The sequence below is a fragment of the Monopterus albus genome, unplaced genomic scaffold, assembly GCF_001952655.1.
Source record: "Monopterus albus unplaced genomic scaffold, M_albus_1.0 scaffold18.1, whole genome shotgun sequence".
In the NCBI taxonomy this organism is placed as follows: Eukaryota; Metazoa; Chordata; class Actinopteri; order Synbranchiformes; family Synbranchidae; genus Monopterus; species Monopterus albus.
The window spans coordinates 8,449,291-8,468,867 of NW_018127898.1; the positions used below are offsets into that span (position 1 = coordinate 8,449,291).

At 42.2% G+C, this 19,577-nt stretch overlaps 1 protein-coding gene across 18 annotated transcripts in view; it reads right to left on the reverse strand.

The window, feature by feature from the left end:
- The window catches only part of foxp1b (forkhead box P1b), a 161,885-nt gene that overhangs the window by 22,025 nt on the left and 120,283 nt on the right, over positions 1–19,577 (reverse strand). For 12 of the 18 annotated variants that reach the window (XM_020592893.1, XM_020592900.1, XM_020592899.1 and 9 more), the window contains 5 exons: positions 15,372–15,509; positions 15,026–15,118; positions 11,545–11,695; positions 5,404–5,593; positions 404–511 (listed from right to left, as the gene is read on the reverse strand). In XM_020592893.1, the coding sequence (XP_020448549.1) occupies positions 404–511; positions 5,404–5,593; positions 11,545–11,695; positions 15,026–15,118; positions 15,372–15,509 (680 nt within the window). The remainder of the gene's footprint in view (positions 1–403; positions 512–5,403; positions 5,594–11,544; positions 11,696–15,025; positions 15,119–15,371; positions 15,510–19,577) is intronic. The other 6 variants (XM_020592903.1, XM_020592910.1, XM_020592902.1 and 3 more) reach the window with 3 other exon arrangements.

Sequence of the window (19,577 nt, forward strand, 5' to 3'; positions counted from 1 at the left end):
AGACTACTAAAAGAAACAGAACAACCCGAGCAAGGCAAAGACACACTGACTGGACCCCCCTGTCCAATGACAAGGGCAAACATGCTGAGAACCCTAAGTGTGGGCTGCCACAGATAAACATCCTACTGTTGTTTGTTTGGGAAAAGTAGCCCCTGTCACCATGGGAACCCCACTTACCACAGGAATTAGAGGCCCATGTCGTTCTCAAAATCAGACCGCGCCACAGTACCCTTCTCAAGAAAGGGCCAATCCAGGCACCCAAACTCAGAAATAACAACCAGCTATACCTGTAGTGTGTCTGAGATGCTGGGGGTCACAAAACGTGTAATCGACCCAAGAGGAGGACAGCAAATCACAAACAAACTGTGACAGAAATGCACTCCCAACTATGACTTTTACTTACTTGAGGAATGACTGGAAATCATCAAAGACAGCCTCACATCCAGGCCACTTGCAAACACCGTGACCATAGAGAGGGTGACTGTGGGGCGAAGGCTCTTCTAGCGTGGGTCTAAAAGAGAAATTAACAGGAAGAGAAAGTGTTATTAAAAAACACATCACAACCTTTGACACAAATGCAGGCCTATGGTCAGACAACAGAAGGAGGTCAAGGATGACGGTGTCTGGTTAGACCTCCTGTTGTGTATCTAATGTTTCCACATGAAAATGTTCACTTCTACTGGATCTGTTAAGACTGAACTGTGTGGAATTGGTGCACCTGTGTGATCTCTGTTTGTGCTTCTCTTAAAAGAGGGGACCTGTGTTGTGGAAGCACAAGCAGATCAATATCTAATTATTCAGCCCACCTGAAGGAGTCTGTACCACAACACAGAACCCCCAAAAGCATCAGGCACTATCACACTGTGCACAAACTGTAAACATCCCCACCTAGTATCAATTTATCTACTGACCAATCCATGTCACCAGGGGCTGACAAGCACACACCTATGGGGGGCTTATGGCTTTGAACAATCAGTCTAAATAGAAGGAACATCCCTGAGAAACAAACTCTACAACATCTTCCATATGGCGGGAGGCGTGGAACCACAGCTAACCACAGTCAGTGCTGAGAGAAAGCGGCCTGTGTGGCAGCGGTGTCTGTTAAGAGAGGGAGACAGGCAGCCATATGGACACCAGCACTATACAAGACACAACTTTCAGCCACAAGAGCCTGGGGGACTGGCCTATATCGCTACCACCTGTGCTTCTGGGGGCTTGTGAGCACAGTGCTGCTGTGTGAACCCCGCTATCGAATACAACAGGCTGGATAGGGAGATTCATTACAACACAAAATGTTGTGTTGCCATGTGGGAATAACTCCAGCCACTAAAATCTCATACATAGATTCAGTAAGAGATCAGGTATAATTCTACTAAATCACAGGATGTCTTGGAGATGGAGAGGAAAAATAAATACAGAAAATCTTAAATTCTTGCACTGCGTAACCAGTTGGCCATCTACTATAATTTAAAAGTGGATGCAAAAATGAATTCTTAAAAAAGAAATCAATCTAACCACTGCGTGCCAGTTTTGCAGGATTAAACAATCTGATGTTCAGATTAAAATCTCATTTGTACCAATGTTAGTAAAGCTGTATCTCAAGTAGGATATTTTAAAGGTCGTCACAGGTTTCCTTGTGTTATAATTACTTGCTTATGAGTTCACATTGTTCATAACATGTGATAATTGCATGGCAATTAGGAAGCAGTCAAGCATTCATGAATGTGGTTAGCAGCTTTTTTCTCCCTCTTTCAAAAATAATTTTTTTTTTATTCAATTATGAATTATGCATTCACTTTAAGACCTCTGTTTTGATACTGCTAATAAATACATGGCAGAAGACCTATTATAATGAGTTTTTAACAAGGAAATGTGTGGACTGGTGAAGGTAACGCTAGGTTTTAATTTAAAGAGATCCTTTTTTGATTCTTCGCGAATGGGCTAGTTGGTTAATACTGTATTAATAAGATATTGAAATGTGTAGTGAACAAGGAATCAGTGAGCACAGAGCGCTGTGAGGGGCTGGTGGCAGAAAAGCCCCCTTAAACTGTGGATGGCTAAACAGTAGTAAATGACAGAATTTACACCAAATGAGCTACATTAGTGTAATAGGAGATGACTGTAGGATTCATGGGGTTTTCTCCCATTTGAAAACATGTTCTGATAAAAAAAATTAAAAAAAAGCGCTCAGCAGTTCCCTGTGTTGTGTTAAATCTGAGTTGCACCCACGACAGATCTGTCAGGATGTTATTATTGTCAGGCAGCCCGGGGGAAGAACACTCTAATGATCTTGTAACAGCGATGAGAAAAAGCATGTCATCAGCTTCCTTTAGAGGAGCAGGAACATTAGAGTGCCTGTAGACCTGGACAACAAAGTGGGTGAACCTTCCAGATGTTGCACTGTGTTCATGTGTAGACAGACAGGAGGGGCCACACACAAACATTACTTTGACAGCTGCTGGTCAGTTGTTTGGTAGTTTATTTCTTTTGAGGAGATTCTTTAGGCCACAGATGAATCATGATCTATGACGCTGTGTTCTGATGGACTCAATCTGTCAGTGTCTGACAGGGAAAAGACTGATGTCCACCTTGCTAGGTCAGACTGTGGACTCAGTGTGGAGTGTGGTGTGTGAGGCCAGGCAACGCTCTCCAGTCACACTGGTATGAGGTTTACCTTGTTCCTTTTGTCTTGCCCCTCTACCCTCTATACCAGCTCCGCTCCTCATCCTAATTCTCTGGGTATTACACTCATCCTCTGCTACTGCCTTCTCTGTGCCACTGCATGTCTTACCCTAAATGATTTAATTATCATTTTTTTCTGGTGCAAGACAAATGAAAGGCAAGAGAGAGATGGGAGTGCTGTGCCAAATCTGATTATTTATCTCTTTAACAGATTGCTGTGTTACAGTCCCCGAGCTGTGGTTACTGATGGTTGTTGGGAAGTAAAGTGGGCCAAGCGCTTTGTGAAGATGCTCCCCCTTACAAAGCTGATGCAGCACTGTATTGGGAATTTGTGTCAGATACAGATCAGGCACATTTCATTTAAATAAGCAAATCATTGAATAAAGATGACCTGGCTCACAGGGGTATATCTCTATCTATGCATCACAGTTTGCGGGCTGGGAAACGAAACAGACTGACAGATTGAGTGACTCAGGCCTGGGTCATATCAGTGATGTTACTCAGCCAAACAAAAATCCCAGCCCACCTCGCCAGAATGTTCTTTGAGACAACTAAAAGCAGGAACACGTGCCTCGTCTTCAGTGTGTCAAGCTGGCAGTGATTGAATTTCTCCCCCTTCCTTAAGACGGAAGTGCAAAGCCGGTGAGTGATTCCTGTGGATGCACTTAAGGTTTTAGTTGCAGGCGTCGTTGTGCCTGGGCAGATTTTATATGACACATGAAACTAACTACATGGTACTTAGGGCCTGCAGTAAACCAATCTGAAGCCAGTCGGGAAAACAGGCCCATCAGCACAGAGGCTTGTTTCTGTTGCATGACAAAAGGACTCACAAAACCGCATCAATTAAAAGTTCATTAAGTTCAGCATCAGGAGGATGAGTGGATGCTCTCTATTTATGCCCAGGCCGGCCCAGCCCATTATCTTCAGCCTGATTATTCAAATCCCTGGATTATAACACAGACGTTTTCTCAGAGCCTTGCTTAGAATAATCATACTTAACAATATTTCATTTTTTTTCCCATGGAGTCTGATTAGAATTGAGTCTGCATCATCAAAAGAGAGGAATAATGCTCTTGATAGTTGTGTGATTTAAGTGTTCCAAAATTAACACAAGAACGGATTATTGGTTGTGTGGATCTAAATTAGCATCATTCAGCATTTAATATGGAATGTTGTGTGCTCACTTTGTATCAGTCATCTGTTCTTAGCACTGGCACATTTGAGAATCTAAGTAGGTAATCCACGACTTCATGGAGCAGATAGGGTGGATGACAATCACCTTTCTGACAGATCTGCTGTTGACATCTTTTTTAATCTCTGACAAGTTGGCACGAGGCAGAAGGGCTGCACGCTTTTGCGTTATGTCTTCTCCAATGTTTCATGGCATACTCACTTAAGGCTGGTCCTTGCCTTTTCCTGCCACTGATGCTCACCTTGTTTGCTTGCGACAATGTGTGACGGAGTGAGCGTGCCAATATTCTCCCCTACGATTTGTCTTTAACTACACATAAACCAGACATTCAGCCTGACAGTGGATGAAGGACTGGAAGCCTGTGCATACTGTCAAACGTGTGAGCAACTAATGCCCATTTTTTATTTTATTTTTCTCCAGTGCCTGTGCTGAAAGATAACTTTAAAACATAGTAAAGAGGATAAGTCTGCACAGGTATGTCATGGAGCCATTTAAAACTCATAGCAATATGCTTGAAAGGCAGCAGCTGCAATTCCATTTGTATCCCTCAATCAGTGAATTTCCTCACTTTGTCACTCAGATCCTCTCTACAATCCCCTTATGACCCACCTCACTAGCAGCCCATCTTTACCTCTGAAGGCCTGCTGTTTACTGTGCTAAACATTTTTTCATTGGCTCACTTTCATAATGATGCGTAGGTTTTGATCACTGAAACACAAGTCAGATGTTATACAGTGAGCTCATGGTGCCTGGAGGCTCCTCGCTAGCAGTTCAAAGATCAGGCTTTGGTGCAAGAAAACATGCAAATGTGTAAAATGCCAAATTAATTCCTTCCTTAAAGACACACCCACACACAGGGTTTCAGAGAGCAAAAGCCTTTCATAGATGATTCATCCTGATTCTGAAAATATGAAATGCCCAGTGTTTGTTTTTCAAGCAGAAAATAGCTTGTTGTACTTATGTTTTTTATTTTTAATTCCTGAACTGACAGGATAATTCTACACATCAAGGAAATTTTTCTCTCTCTGAAAAGATATTGGAAACCTACATGAAACTTGGGTCACAGCTATACCGCATGTCTCGCCAAGTCCCTGCATTCCTCCCAGGTGTTACTATGAAATTCCCAGCTGCATCCAGCCGCACAGAAATGTGACTGTGCTGGCCTTAATGAAAATAATACTTACAAATGATAAATTAATAGTAATCTCCGAGCACACCCTTTGGGGACATGACCATCAAGTGAGCCACTTTGAGAAACACTTTATAAATGGGAATATAGAGTATGGCACAAAGACAGCAGTGAAGATTGTTTCACCAGTTTAATTACCAGTTGCTGACAAACTACAAACAACAAGGGACTCCTGTGTGGAAAACTACTGTTGTACAAAAGTGTTAGTTCTGGTAATTCTTCACGTACCCATGTTGTCATTGTGAGAGCATTCAAAAGACTTAAAAAAGAAAAGAAAGAAAGAAGGAAACAAACAAACAAACAAAAAAGTAAAAAAGACCTTACAGACAGAGGGACTCACCCATCTCTCTTGTGACTTATGTACTGTCCGTTGGTGGAGGCATGCTGGTTGAGAAGTGAGTTCTTTGGCGGTGCCGGGGAGGACAGGTCAAGGCCCCGGTGGCCATTGTTGCTGCTGTTGTTGTGCTCCTCCTTCACGTGAGTATTTGTCACCTCCTTCCACAGTTGCTGCAGCTCTGCTGGAATCATGCCTGAGACAAACAAATTGGATAATTAAATCAATTAACAGCTAATCCAACTCTCCTCTTCATCGCTTAATTAAACCAAAGCGTCTATAAACAAAGGGGAGTATTAATTAGAAAATATTCCACTACAGGGTAATGCACCCCGCCACCCCCTTTTCCCCCTCCCATTTTCCCTGTGATCTGAAGCGTGTTTGTATACACAAATCCTTGGCATTCACACACATTTCATGCCCAGAGTAAATAATTAACATCCAGACAAGGCATGAAATCAGAATAATCACCGTCATTTTCGCTCAACAACAGAGATGTGCAGAACTCACACAACAAAAAGTTTACAATAGCAACACTAGAAAACATCCCACCCCTGCCTCCTTCAGAAACAGGACCCTGGGGTAATATTCTCAAAAGCGTATTAATGTGCAAAATACTTAAAGCTGTGCACCGCCTCCAATTGACACAGAAGACTTAAACCTCATTTAACAAGTCAAGCACACTGCAGTTCACACAGCCCTTTGAAAAAAAATCCTTGAAGACAGAAGACATTTTTCTGTGTGTTGGAAACACATGTACAGCGTGTGTGTGTTTTTTCTGCCTGTGAGTGACAACGATCCCGACACCCAGGGCCAGAGTTCGGATGAAGAAGGATAATGCTGTGTTTGTGTACCCCACTTTCCATGTCTGAGAGAAAAGAGCCTTTGTTAGCACACAATATACATGTGTCCATCTATGGTGTGTCTGTTACTGTGCCGGAGAAGACCGCTTTCACTTGACACAAATGAGGATAAAGCTGATATGTAAAATAAGATTAAGCCTCACAGGCACAGAATCGGTGGTTATTTATATTTTCAGTCAAAACATACTGCATCTGCTGTAACCCTGATTTTAATAGCACACTGAAAGATCTAAAAGGGAAATATGTGTAGATTTGTACTGGGTATTCAAATCTTGCTTAAATAAGCCAAATGTTTTAAGCATGGTGAAAGAAGCCACTGGATATGTGGTGAATTTAACCACAGAGCAAATGGGCAAGACCACTCGTTTAACATTACATTTAATTAAATCCACTCTGAGAATGAGCACTGGCAAATGAAAGATGATTTGCACATGCTTATCTACTTGGGTTTATATTCTCCGGATCCCCCATCCTCATTTCTCATCACCAGCTCTATAGATACCAGAAGTGCTCCTTTCAAGCACCAGATTGTAATTGTGTTTAAAATGCTTAGTCTTAATTTATTCCTGTTGTGGAAAATAACTGTGAGGTGAAGATCTCAATACGATCAGCAAAAATATTTTTAATTTGATAAGCTACTAAAGATTTTAATTATGCTGGTAATGGAGAACATTGGCCTAATGAGGCGGAGGACTCCAGAGAGACGCAGAGGCTAAGAACTGTGAAATGAGTCTGATAGGATTGCTGTAAATTCACAGATCGTTTGCATATCAAAGAGCAGGAAATGATTGCAGGACAAATCAATAACCTTTCCACGTTCCGAGTAGTGTCTTTCCTCATTCGACTATTTCAACACGCCCGCTCTGTTCTGCCTGTCTGTATTCTCCCTTATTCTCTTCAATGCCTTGATGTGCCCTAATCGAAGCGCACGTCCACGACAGGCTAAACACGCTTAATATTGCAGCTGGTGTTATAGCATGCTAATCTTGCTGATTTTTCAGTTGCATTACCAAAGTTCCATTGTTGTTTTAAGGATAGGAAAAGACTTTGGAGCAAAAGATTTTTCCTCCTTTTATTCTGTGATGGCTGGTTTAGAAGGGCAAGGTCGCTGGTGATGCGAGTGTCCTGTGCTCTGGCGGCGGGAACAATCATTTTCCCCGCACTTGGTGCCCGGTGACAATGGGCAATGTATTTTTAGCCGATGTGCTTGACAGGGTGGCCCACACTGGCTCAATTACCCAGTAGTCCTGGTGACCCCGACACCACTGTTTACTCAGATGAAACCGCAGCGGATAGAGTGGTCTGATGAGAGGGGTAACGGAGTGGGACCAAGCTGTCTCTTTCTGGATCTAGTGTGCAGTTTTATTGCTCTCTGCTCGCCTTTTCCTACGCGCGTCTCCGATCTAACCCTAACCTCTTACAACAACAGCTATGGCTCATGATTCCACATAAATGACAATAAAACATCATTACACTAATGTCTCAGGGAGTATTATGTTTTGTGTTTGGACAAAATGCATTGGGTGTCTCTCCATCTGATTACAGCGGGACACATAATGACATTGATCTGTAAATCCTCTTTTTTGGGTCCCCAGTTTGTCTATCCTTTAAATGCCGGATTGGTTTATGTCTCGTCTTTCCATTTTTCAACACAACTATTCCACTCATTACAACTGGGAAATGCGGACAAGCACTTTAAAAAATGTATGTTGTTGGGACACTTGATTGATCACCAGCCTCCCAACTCAATTTTACCTCCGCAGGAAGCTCTGGCACCAAGACAGGGCGAGCTCTTCAACCTTTTCCTGTCCTTGTCCCCCTGTACCCAGGTGACCATGTTCAAGCAAGCAGAAAGTTGATTTAAGGTTCATAATGACATCAGTTGCAGGCCATCATCCCCCAAATAAAAAATGGCCCCCAGTGCTCCGGGCTCTTTAAACTGAGCTGTTACTTCTCACACACAGTGCCGGTGCCAAGGGGGGACAGTGACATCGCTATTAGTTTATTGTTCCGTCAGACTGGGACCTTTACTGCACCCCTGTTTATGTTGCCGTAATCACTGGCCTGCTGATATGCACCCCTCAGACCTGAAATATGTCCTGTCCTAATGCTGCAGGAGCTATTACCAGTAGCCACTGCTGGATGTATCAATCACTGACAGGTCAGCTGCATTACCCACGGCTGTCCCTGATGTGCTGCTGTTCTGTGAGCACTTCATGGCTCGCCACATTCTTTGCTTTCATATTACTGACAAATTTGTCTTGTCACTGTCCCAATGGCCTCTCCTAGACAGCTTAAATGATGTTATGCAGCTACAAGAACTTACTATCTTGCAGAGCAACCTCGGGCAATGAGGGACGTGTTCAGCCAGGATGTGCAGAAACACTGACCATCTCTACAACACACACGCAAACGCAAATACGTGCCTAAACATGCAAAAGTGCACACACATACAACACCTGAGCAACATGAGCCTGAGCACCAACTGACTCACTTATCAGGTCAAGAGGTTTTGTGAGGATGAGAACTGGGAGGGGTGGATGGATCAAATTTATATTTATGAAAGTTATACACTCCCAAACACATTGTTATAATTTATAACAGATACCATCTGGCTGCTTCCAAGACTTTGAACATTAATGTCAAATTTACGGCAAAAGAAACAAATTATACTACAGATAATGCGAGTGATTGTTTTTCACTTCAAACTGCTATCTACAAATTTATACTTAATTACTGCTATCAAATTTTTGAAAGACAAATTCAAATGCATCCCTTCAGTTCATCATTTTGGCAAAAAATACTTTCATCTGTCTCAGTCAACAGTGTAACAAAGCAGGAAATAAAGTGAGCAGAGTACCCAAAACATATATGCCTACTTTTCTTCAATTACTCTGTTACATATGGTTTGAAACACTTTTTGTTTCTTTTAGTCTCGAAACATAAAAAAAAAAAGTGGTAGACTGCATGTGATAACTGTGGTCTTTGGAAATAATTATGCTGATATCTAGATGTTGAAATAAAAAATAAACAAATAAACAATTAAAAATAAAAATCATCAGCCATGCCAATTTGATCAATTTAAGTCCATAATCACTGGGAGCCAAACAGAGTAGATCGACTCATCGCTTCCGACGCAGTGCTAACTGCTAGCTGAATATCTCAGATTAGATCTGAGCACCACAGGCCTGGCCCAGTGATGCATGTAAGAGTTCAGTGGTGTGGAAAACAGAAAGGTCATCCATAACTTCAAACAGTCAAGCAGAAAATGTGTAGAATAGGAAGACAAACTGGGGGCCTGAAGCACTAGCCTAAGTTGTAACAGCTGTCAAAGGCACAGAGTTAACCATCGATGGAATGTTACTGGTTGTAACAAACTGAAACAATTATACACAGGGATGTTCACTTCCTCATCTTTATGTTTCCTCAAACAGCATCTGACAGAAAATATGCCCTCTGTTTTGAGAACCTTTAATTAAGGGTGGAAAGATCCTTATAAAATAACAAAGTTTTCCTCTATGGATTATTTGAGAGATAACATATTTCTGTAATTCTATTGTGACCATTATGTCCACAGGAAAAAAAACATAGGCACACGGTGTGAATCAAACATACAGCCCTGACAAAGTGTATCAAAAACTGAAAGGGTAAAAAGAATATAACTCAGTAGCCTACGTCTTGTTTAAGCTGCAATGCCTTGGAGGTACCTGGTGATGAAAACAGCATAAACAGGATGTACTGAGGCTGTTGTGAAATCCATCAAAAGTATAGTACGAAGCCATATCACCTGCATAATGCTTTACTCAAGGGGTGTGTCAGTGTTTGCCAGACATTTGACACAGAGTAATTCAGCAAAGTACACCCACAACACAGCAGCGTTCCACGCCTGTGCCCATGGCAATCGTCTGCAAGCGGATGAGTGATTCCATAACCAGTCCAAACAATAACACCACTGTACAAACCATGTTTGTGTTTGACTATTACCTAAGCACCCCCGAAAACCCTCCCATTTTTATCGCCCTTATCTTGTTATTTCAAAACTGTTTGTCTTAGCTGGGAATGAATAGTCGATGTCATGGTCTAAAACCCTTATGACTGCGTCTTTGTCACAAGGGGACCACTCCTTAACAAAATATTAAAGAATAAATAAAGACATAAACTTCCTGGCCAAACAACAAGTGTTGACTCACTATCGGGAAACAGGCAGTTTCACAATGACAAGTTCACTGGCAGTTTACGAACAATAGATCCAGTCTTCTACCAGGCTGATGGAGGCTGCCACCAGGATGCCAATCACAGCCAGGGGACAGAGAGCTGAAGGACAAAGCAGGGACAAGAAACTCCTCCTGAACAGTGGTGTATATGACCTCTACTATCTGGGATGTTAATACTCAAAGTATATTTTATGTAGTATATTAGAATCACGCAGTCTCAAACTAGAGGTATGGGATGCCATTTAGTAAATTAGAGGAGTGCTGGGTGAGGATTTAAAGTAGGCGTGTCCTTATTCAGTGAAACCACATATAGTATGTGGTTAAATACCTAAGTGGTGCATTGTTCACTTTGACTAAGCAAATTTGTACAGGTATTGTATCAGGGCAACAACAGTGGCAGATCAAACCACTCGGAGTATACACCTACACAAACCACAACGTAAAAAAACAAAAGGCATCTAAATTATTTCTCAAAATTCAATTCTAATCGCTCTGCATGACACTGAGTCAAAGTAATCACACTACGGGTTAAGGTTTTTGAGGGATCACAGGAATACTGATACATGTAGAGGAAAACTGCCTTTGATTTGTTCTGAGATCAGTACACATGGGACCATGTCTGCCACAAAAAGTTCTACTCAGAAATGTTAGAGATCAAAAGCCTGTGAAAATACATTCATGAACAAGGTGATCATGTGACTCTGAAAACCTAATGAAATAAATGTCCCTGTGCCTTTTATGGCTGATTAAAATCATCCTACCCCATGAGTGAATAATAATCACTTTGTAGGAGTAGTACTGATATTATAAAAGTCACAAGCTGGGCTCAGGGTGTATTCTCATGAAATCAGGTGAAGGAAATAAACTGGCCAGTGTCATGATTTTAAATACAAGGCTGGGGAAATCCAAAAAAAATGCATTTGTATGATCCCAATCTCCACAACTTGAGCACTTGTAAAAAAAAAGATGTTCCCCAAGTTATAAATTTGTTGCAGTGCTTTGTTATGAAAGTTGTTACAAAGTGCTGCAGGTTAGCAGTTCAGTGAAGTGCTGTAATATGAAGTACTGACCCTGAGTGAGGGAGTGCAGTGGCAGGCTGGTCTGTCCAGGCTGGATAGTGAGCAGCCCTTGCCTCTGAAGGTTGAGCAGATGCTGCTGCTGGACCTGCTGGACCTGCAGGAGCTGCTGTTGGAAGGCCAACTGCTGCGCAGACACCTGCTGCTGGTGGCACACGCACACACACACACACACACAGACAGGGAGGCGCACCATCAGTAAACACACACAGAGTATATACTGTAGAAGCATAACAGCGAGTGCAAACATATAAAGCTCAATTTCTGGTTTGTACAATGTATAGAATTCATAGTTCAGGTTGTAAAAATAAACACTTTAGACCTACATGTTCATTCATAAAAGGATGTTTAATGGATTTCACGTGCGCTAACACACCTACTGTAATGGCACAGTGTAATTTTCATAAATTTTGCCCATAGTGTAGGCTTGTCAGGGCCCACTTAAGACAGGTAGACTATACATCTCTCTCTCTCTTAATTAATGAGGAGTCGGAAGGAAAATGACAAACAATGAAACAACATAGTTAATCATTCATAATAAGAACCACAGGAATTTAATTACACCCATTCATAATTCAGCAAACAACGTGTGACTAAATCAAAGTGCTTAATAACCACCATAGCAACTCTTGCAACTCTCCCTGGCATGGTGCTGAGCTCAGGAATACACTCTTACTCCAACCAGCGCTGCAAGCTGTGTTCAGTCACATACTGTGGACTGACTGAGACAGAGCTGTTCTGTTGATCTTAGTGTGCTCTGGCTGGATCGTCAATAAAAGTTTCACGAAATACTAGTCTGTCTTTACTGATTGTGAGGTTGGGGGGTGACTGAGGGGGGTTTGGCTCTGAAAAGAGAGACGTGTGAACTCCGATTGCATGGAAAGGTGATCGGAGAGCACACAAGAAAATGGAAAGGAGAAAAAGACAAAGTCAGAATAATACAAAGAAGGAAATTATCTAATATCCCCAATCTCCTATGAGTCAAAACAAATGAGAGATGCTATTTAGATAACACATGGGGGCACAGAGGAGAGAGATGGCTTTTAACCCTTTCATCGGTTCCTGCTCTGAACAAATCCACAATTAACTCACCAAAATGTCCGTGTCTACAAATTAAAAAACAAACAAGCTACATCAGCACACCTTCTGTATTTTCTAACATGTAAGGATAAAATAAGCATGCCTGAGACTCAACAGGATACTAGGTCTGTTTATGAGTATACAAGGCCAGTTGTCAAGCAGGTGGGAGAAGAGGAGGGGGGCACTAAAAGCAGTGCTGTGGCTGCCAAGCTGTGCACCGCGCCCTGTTACCAAACACAGGATACACGACTTTGTTTACTTCTCACAATTGAGCGCATACAAAAAAGGTCTCGGTGCAGCGCGACTGTCAGGTCACTTGCTGGCGGCTCTGAAACCGCTGAAACAGCCAGATAAAACGCGTGCCCTCCGCCCACCCCCGTTCGGCTTGTCAAAAAGGTCTGGCGGTCTTCCTTTCCCTTCCTCTCCCTCCCTCCTGCCCCACACCCAGCCTGCTGCTCCGGCACCAGCTCACTAAAAATAAAGCCATGGGCAGCACTGGTCTCAATGGATCAATCAGTGGAAGAAGGCACTTTGACAGTGGTGGTGGAGGGTCATAACTGAGGCGTAACCACAATCATCCACAGGTTCATCTAACACACCAAGAAAAGAGAGAGACATGATCAACATCTCAGAGGTTTTGGTGAAATTTGGGATCCAAGTGGCTGGAGTATCTCATCAGTGTATCTCATGTCTTTAGTGGTGTTCTGTTCTCCAGCTCCTCCCTGACAGCCTGTGACTAAGATAACAGTGCTATGGGGGTGGGAGTTCACAAGGAACAATGCCTTTCATCAAAATGCTAAATAAATAGGGGGTGGCTTTTCAAAAAAAAAAGAGAAAGAAAGAAAAATGAAGTATTGCAAATGAATTTAACTCTCTCCACTTCATGCTTTTTTTTTTTCTGGTCCCATCAGCTGACAGGAGCTCCTGTGCGCTCCCAGCATGCAGACACATTAGAAAACCCCAGACCCAATAGACCAAATAAGAGGTTAACAAGAAGTGGCATGAGGGAGAGGAAAATACAGTCCCTGACAAATGATAAAGAGTGGCACTGGCAGGCCTTTATTGTCAAGCTTCAAATATAAAGTTAAAGATCTTTGAAAAACTAAATTTTGATGTCTTTAAAATAAAAGAGGCACAAAGCAACAACAGGGGGTTATTGTCTGGCAGCCACAGGGGAGTCACTGCATAATTCTTATTCTGTCTTTTGATGGCTGCTAGAAATGCGACTGAAAAAAGAGAGAGCGTTAGGGAGAAAAAGAAAACATCAGCAGAGGGGGAGAGCCTCTCGAGGCTGCATCTATTTCCTGTGATCATACATAATATGCTTCAAAAGTAGTTTTTTCTTTTATTCTCATGCTCCATTCAACTGATCAATTGCACCTCCTTGTCTCCCTCATCACCTCCCCCATCTTTTCTCCCTTGCTCCTCTAGTGTTTACATCAGTTGCGACTTGGTGACAGGCCCTATCTTAGGCCGAGGAGCTCTGCTGTCATGTTGATTTATGGGAGCATCACGCCACAACTTGTCCAAACTGAAGCCCGCAGTTCATTAATTAGGGAGCTATGACTTTGAAGTTGGGAGCTTCGACAGCACACGGGCGTGTGAGTGTGAGCATGCATGTGGATGTGAGTGCATCTTCTTTTAACACTGGACTTAATTTTATATGCTTCCTCAACTTTCCAAAGATGGAACTCAATGGGGATGAGAGCAAAAATTCCCAGATTGTCTTTGAACTTGTTCTGACCGCACAATAATAATTTGCTTTGTCCACAGTGATGCCTGTATCCGCCAGTCATTAACACGCATTAAGCTGCTGCCTGTGAGCGAGCCCTGCCGTACTGGAGGGAGTGACCGAGAGAGAGCAAGAAAAAAAAAAAAAAAAAAAAAAAACACGGGCACCAAAGCTGGGAGAGCGCTCTCTGCACTGATATCTCACAATTACATGCCTTCTCTTCCTCTGCCATTTCCATGTTAATTACTGAGAAAAGCCTCTCAGATTTATGTGCTCCGTGTTCCTGCCTTCTTTTTTTCCTTTCACTATGTCCTACACAAGACTCACAGGAACGGCCATCTCTTTGTTGAATAGGGCACTTGTTTACCTAAAGAAAATAAAACCTAGTTCAATGAACTGATGCTCAGGCTCTGTAAAATATTAAACATTTAATTTGTGTGACGCTGTATTCTAAGCATGGTGTCAGTCAGTTGTTAGCATTTATCCAGCAAGCCTGACATGCTAATCAGAAGCATGAGTGCACTTGATTCTTCCCCTCTCCTCTCGGCTTAAACCACAGTCTGGAAGCAGATGGGGTTGAGGGAGAGAGCACACATGCCTTCCATGCTTTGTCTGGCCAATGGGTTTTGCTAATGGCAGGCAGTTGGAGTGATGTCAGCCTACCTCTTTATTCTGCTTGCTGCCTGCATGCTGCTGCTGTAGGAGCTGGAGGTGGAGCTGTTCCTGCTGCTTCTTGTAGAACTCTTGAAGTTGCTGCTGCAGAAAAGACAGGAAGGTGACATGTGAGTCAAAGCCAGTCAGTCACAGAAACCCAGCAGTGGGTTATGTGTGAATTTTCAGTACTTTGAGGATTGCTGTCTTTGAGGGTTAGAGAACGAGAGAAGAAAAGCAGTTCAAAGTGAATTTATCTTTGTGAAATCCCATCTACACACAAGAAGACTTTCATTCTAAAAAGAGATGACTACCATTAGACACATGATTCACAGCATGAATGGCAGCTGTACATTACCTGCTGCAACATTAGGGCCTGTTGCTGCTGGAGAAGAACCTGGAGCTGCTGAGGGCTCAGGACTTGCTGCTGAAGGATCTGCTGCATCTGCTGCGGAGTTATCACTTGAGGTGTCATCATAGCCACTGACACTGGAACCTTCACAGACACAAAAAGAGAAGATAGGTGTCAAAAATCAGTGTGTCTACAAGTACATTGATCTAGTACAGAATTAAGGCAAGAAACAAAATGCTAATCATCCTCTACACATGCTTCTTTCTGCTTCTAAAGCCAGCATATGATGGGCAAAAGGTAGATCAATGACAAACTGGTCAAGAATGGAAAAAAGGCTAACAGTGGTAGACACAAAACTGCTCAACAAAAATCGAAATTGTATTATGTAGTATTGTATATAAAAAAAATGACCCCTCGCTTTTGAATGGATTCTAGAAATATATGTCAGTCGCCATCTTGATGCGTTACAATCTGCATATACCCTTCAACAAACACACAAGCAGGCACATTTTACCCCCTCTAACATTTTAACCAGACTGAGGCAGGCCAAAGGACCGCCAGGCATGGATCAAGCATGCGGAGTAAACGGCCAGCCGTATCCACACTACATCCATTCTTCAACCTTACACACAATCCCCTCAGCATCATAGGATATGATCTGCATCTGATGTGATGCTTGTCAGAGCTCACAGTTTTATACAATATGGACAATGTGCCGTACCTGAGGACGTGAAAGACTCGCCTCAGAAATGCTGTGGTTCACTCATCACACACGCACGGCATGTCATGTGAAAACATTTCATTAGGGATGCTGTCAACAGCGATCTATTATTGTGAAGATATACAGTAGAGTGCCTGGAGGAGGAGCCACGGTGAAGAACACACAGGCCTCTAAATAACTCCCAGTAAAAGGTATGAGTGCATGACTCCTCAAAACAAGTTATTTGTTGTGACACTGAAAGAGCCTCCGCAGTTGTCAGCGCGCTTTAATTGCTCCGGTTGTGCAAGGGGGACCCTGAGTGTGTCTGGATGCTGCCACTCACTGCTATGATGTGCTGCACCATTAAAAGCTCCTTTCCCTGACAAGAGCATCTAATATGTACTTGATAGTGCTGCGTCTTTGCAATTTTTAATGTGTTCTGGCGATCGTTTTGTTGTGCATGTGCATGTACAGTACACATTACTATGTATGTGCCTCAGTGTGTTAAAATGTGTTTTGTGTCTCTCAGGCTGATTTCAGCAGCTGATAGAGCAGACATAACGGGTGACAGTCTGTCTTCACCAAGGTTACCCAAATTGTGTGACCACCTTATAGCTAATGACAACCCTTTGAATTTTTCATGCATTTCTGACTTGTAATTTAGCTGTTTAAAATCTCGTCTGGTAACTAAGGAGCTTTTCTTGACACACACTCTGCATACATATCACCTTATTCATTGTCCCCATTGTAGCATAAAACAAAAACAAAGCACTTCCATAATGAACAGCTTGTACTGCTAATGCAGAGGAAAGGGCAGTGATGTCAAACAGGACGGACCAGCTTTGATGCTCTCCGTTAACTTTATTGAGCAGTGCCAGACTACACTGTGCTGTGTTCTTCCACCCCCAGGAGAATGAGAGAAGCTCAGCCCCACCCAGGACTAACACACACTTCACATTTCTCATTTCTACCACCAGACGTAGGGGTGCGAGAAGGAAAATGCAATATTAATTCCCTCCTGTACTATGTCTTAATATGCAGTTCATCTTGACTTTTGCACATGACTTGTCCTGTCATTTGCATAGCCCCGGTCTCCCATTTCCTAATTTCACAGTCATTATCCACTGAAGTCTTTTTTTTTCAGGGCATCACTAATTTTGATGAACTATTTTGAAGGTCAATCAAGCAGCCCTGTTTTGCTGACATGCAAGCGCCATATGTAACCGTGATATATAGTTCCCATCTAAACATGGCACTTGCCCCCCCTGCACACCGATTATAAATTACTAAATAACACCCACCTTTTTTACTTTTACTTTAACCCCAAGTTTTTTTTTTACTATAGCATTAAAATTGTGAATTATTATTTTCAAATGTAACCTTTTTTCCTATCCAATTTTTTTTAAATATGTATATACCCGTTATAAACATATATTTACAGTAACTACAGCTAGAGCAGCTTCCTCTGTGCGCAGACCCAGCAAGAGGCTATTACAGACTCCCATTTTATTACCCATTACTACTGAGGTCATTAGCAGCAAGAGGGATTGTATGCTTCTTAACCTATTGATCAGTGTAACTAGTACCATTTAATCCTGTGTTGAAGGAGTAAAAATCTGCCTGAGAATGAACCCTGCTGAGAGAAAGGGTGGGAGGGAGCACTTTATGCCCATTTAACACAAACTCAGGACACCAGTCGCCATTTAAACCACTCCCATATGATGTGCCCCCTTATCTCTTGGATAACATCATGACTCCAGATGATCCAGAAAAATATAGTACTATCTAAAGATAGTCTAAAAGGAGACTCATACTGGGCTAATAACTGGAGGGATCCACTGAGCCCAACTCTAATCTACTCTACCAATATGAGAGTATGAAAAAGAGGACATTCTGAGGATGCCAGAAATAGCTGACGTTTATAAATTTCACAAAGGTGTGGTGCTCTCCAGGTGCTCCCCATACATAAACATTCAAACCTGGAATATTCTCACACAGCTGCAGAGTGACTGGAGGCAATATACTGTACCAGTAGAGGCCTGCTGGCTCAACACACACATGCACAAATCTAAACTGTGGCATGTTAACTGTCATAGGCACATAGAGACACATGCAGTCCACAGCCACTGTAAATGAGGAGCAAAACATTGCCATATACTGTAAAGAAGGAAAATCTGCTTGCACTGTATATTCAGTATAAAAATGTACACGAAGTTAAGGACAAAACATTTAAAAATGAAATTAGAATTTAAATAAAAAATGCAATTTTAATGTAAAACTATAAAGCCTTGTAAAAATTCTTTATTTTGTGAAACGTAGGTATCATTTATTTCATTCACATTATAATTCTCTGCTTCAACATGCACACATGCAAACAGCATAGAAGACATTTGTCATTAAAGAACACCTACAATAAGCCAAATCCTCACATGCATCACTACTCAAGAGAAAAAGTGCAAAATATGATGATGTAATGAGGACTACCACCGACAAATCTGAAAACGCTGAGTGTCACTTATTCAGAGTTAATTTAGATGGTCCCCATGTACCCCTCCTATAAGAAGTCAGGGGTCAAAGCCTGGTGAAAAGGAGTAGGGGTGAACAAGGCTGCAAGATAGGCCCCTTTCCCGCACCGAGGCAATTAGGAGGAACAGAGATGAGGGACAAGGAGGTGAATGTCAGTGAGACTGGCAAAAACGTTTTACTGACCGCAAAGGTGCACCTCAGCTAAAGGAAAAAAAGCAAGAAGAGAATTATCAAATTTTCATTTGTGCTCCCTTGGGTCATCTTGTTTTTTAGGGGCATTAAATGGAATGGAGAAGTAAAAAAGAAATAACAAGCCCTAGAGAAATCACCGAGTCTAGTCCATATGATGCTTTTTGTTTTACCTGGGCCTGCAGTGGCACAACGAAATGACTTCCCATCCTGACTATGATCTCCTGCATGGAAACGCTGCCAAAATGAGAATTTCACAGGAGCTGTTGTACTTAAGTGATGTGTGAACATAACTAGTCATTGACAAGACTGGAAAGATTAATTCCATATCACCCACTCAAGTTGATTGAAATCTCTGAGGTGGAGAGCATTTATTTTTCTCAAAAAAAAAAAAGATGCAGTTTATTTTAAATTTAAAACACAGAACTACCCATCCCTACATGTGTTACGACCACCATAATTCCTTCCTTGTCATCCACAATCAAGCTCTTTTAAAAATGTTTACGGCTCACATAAACAGGATAATCACAGCCACATTTATCAGACATTATATAGTCTGTATTTAGTGTAGGGGTGTGAGGGGGCTGGGGATCAAATTATTTGCAGCAACTGTAAAAACAAAAGTTAAGATTGCATTTTAATTAACTTTTCAACTACAAACAAACAGGTTTTTGCTGGAGCTGGTCCCACTGTCGGGCTTAAACAAACAAACTGCACGGCAAAGTGAGCGATCTCTCACCCGAACAATAACAGCTGAGCTGCACACTGGACGCTGTTTCCCACACTGGAGGCAGGCA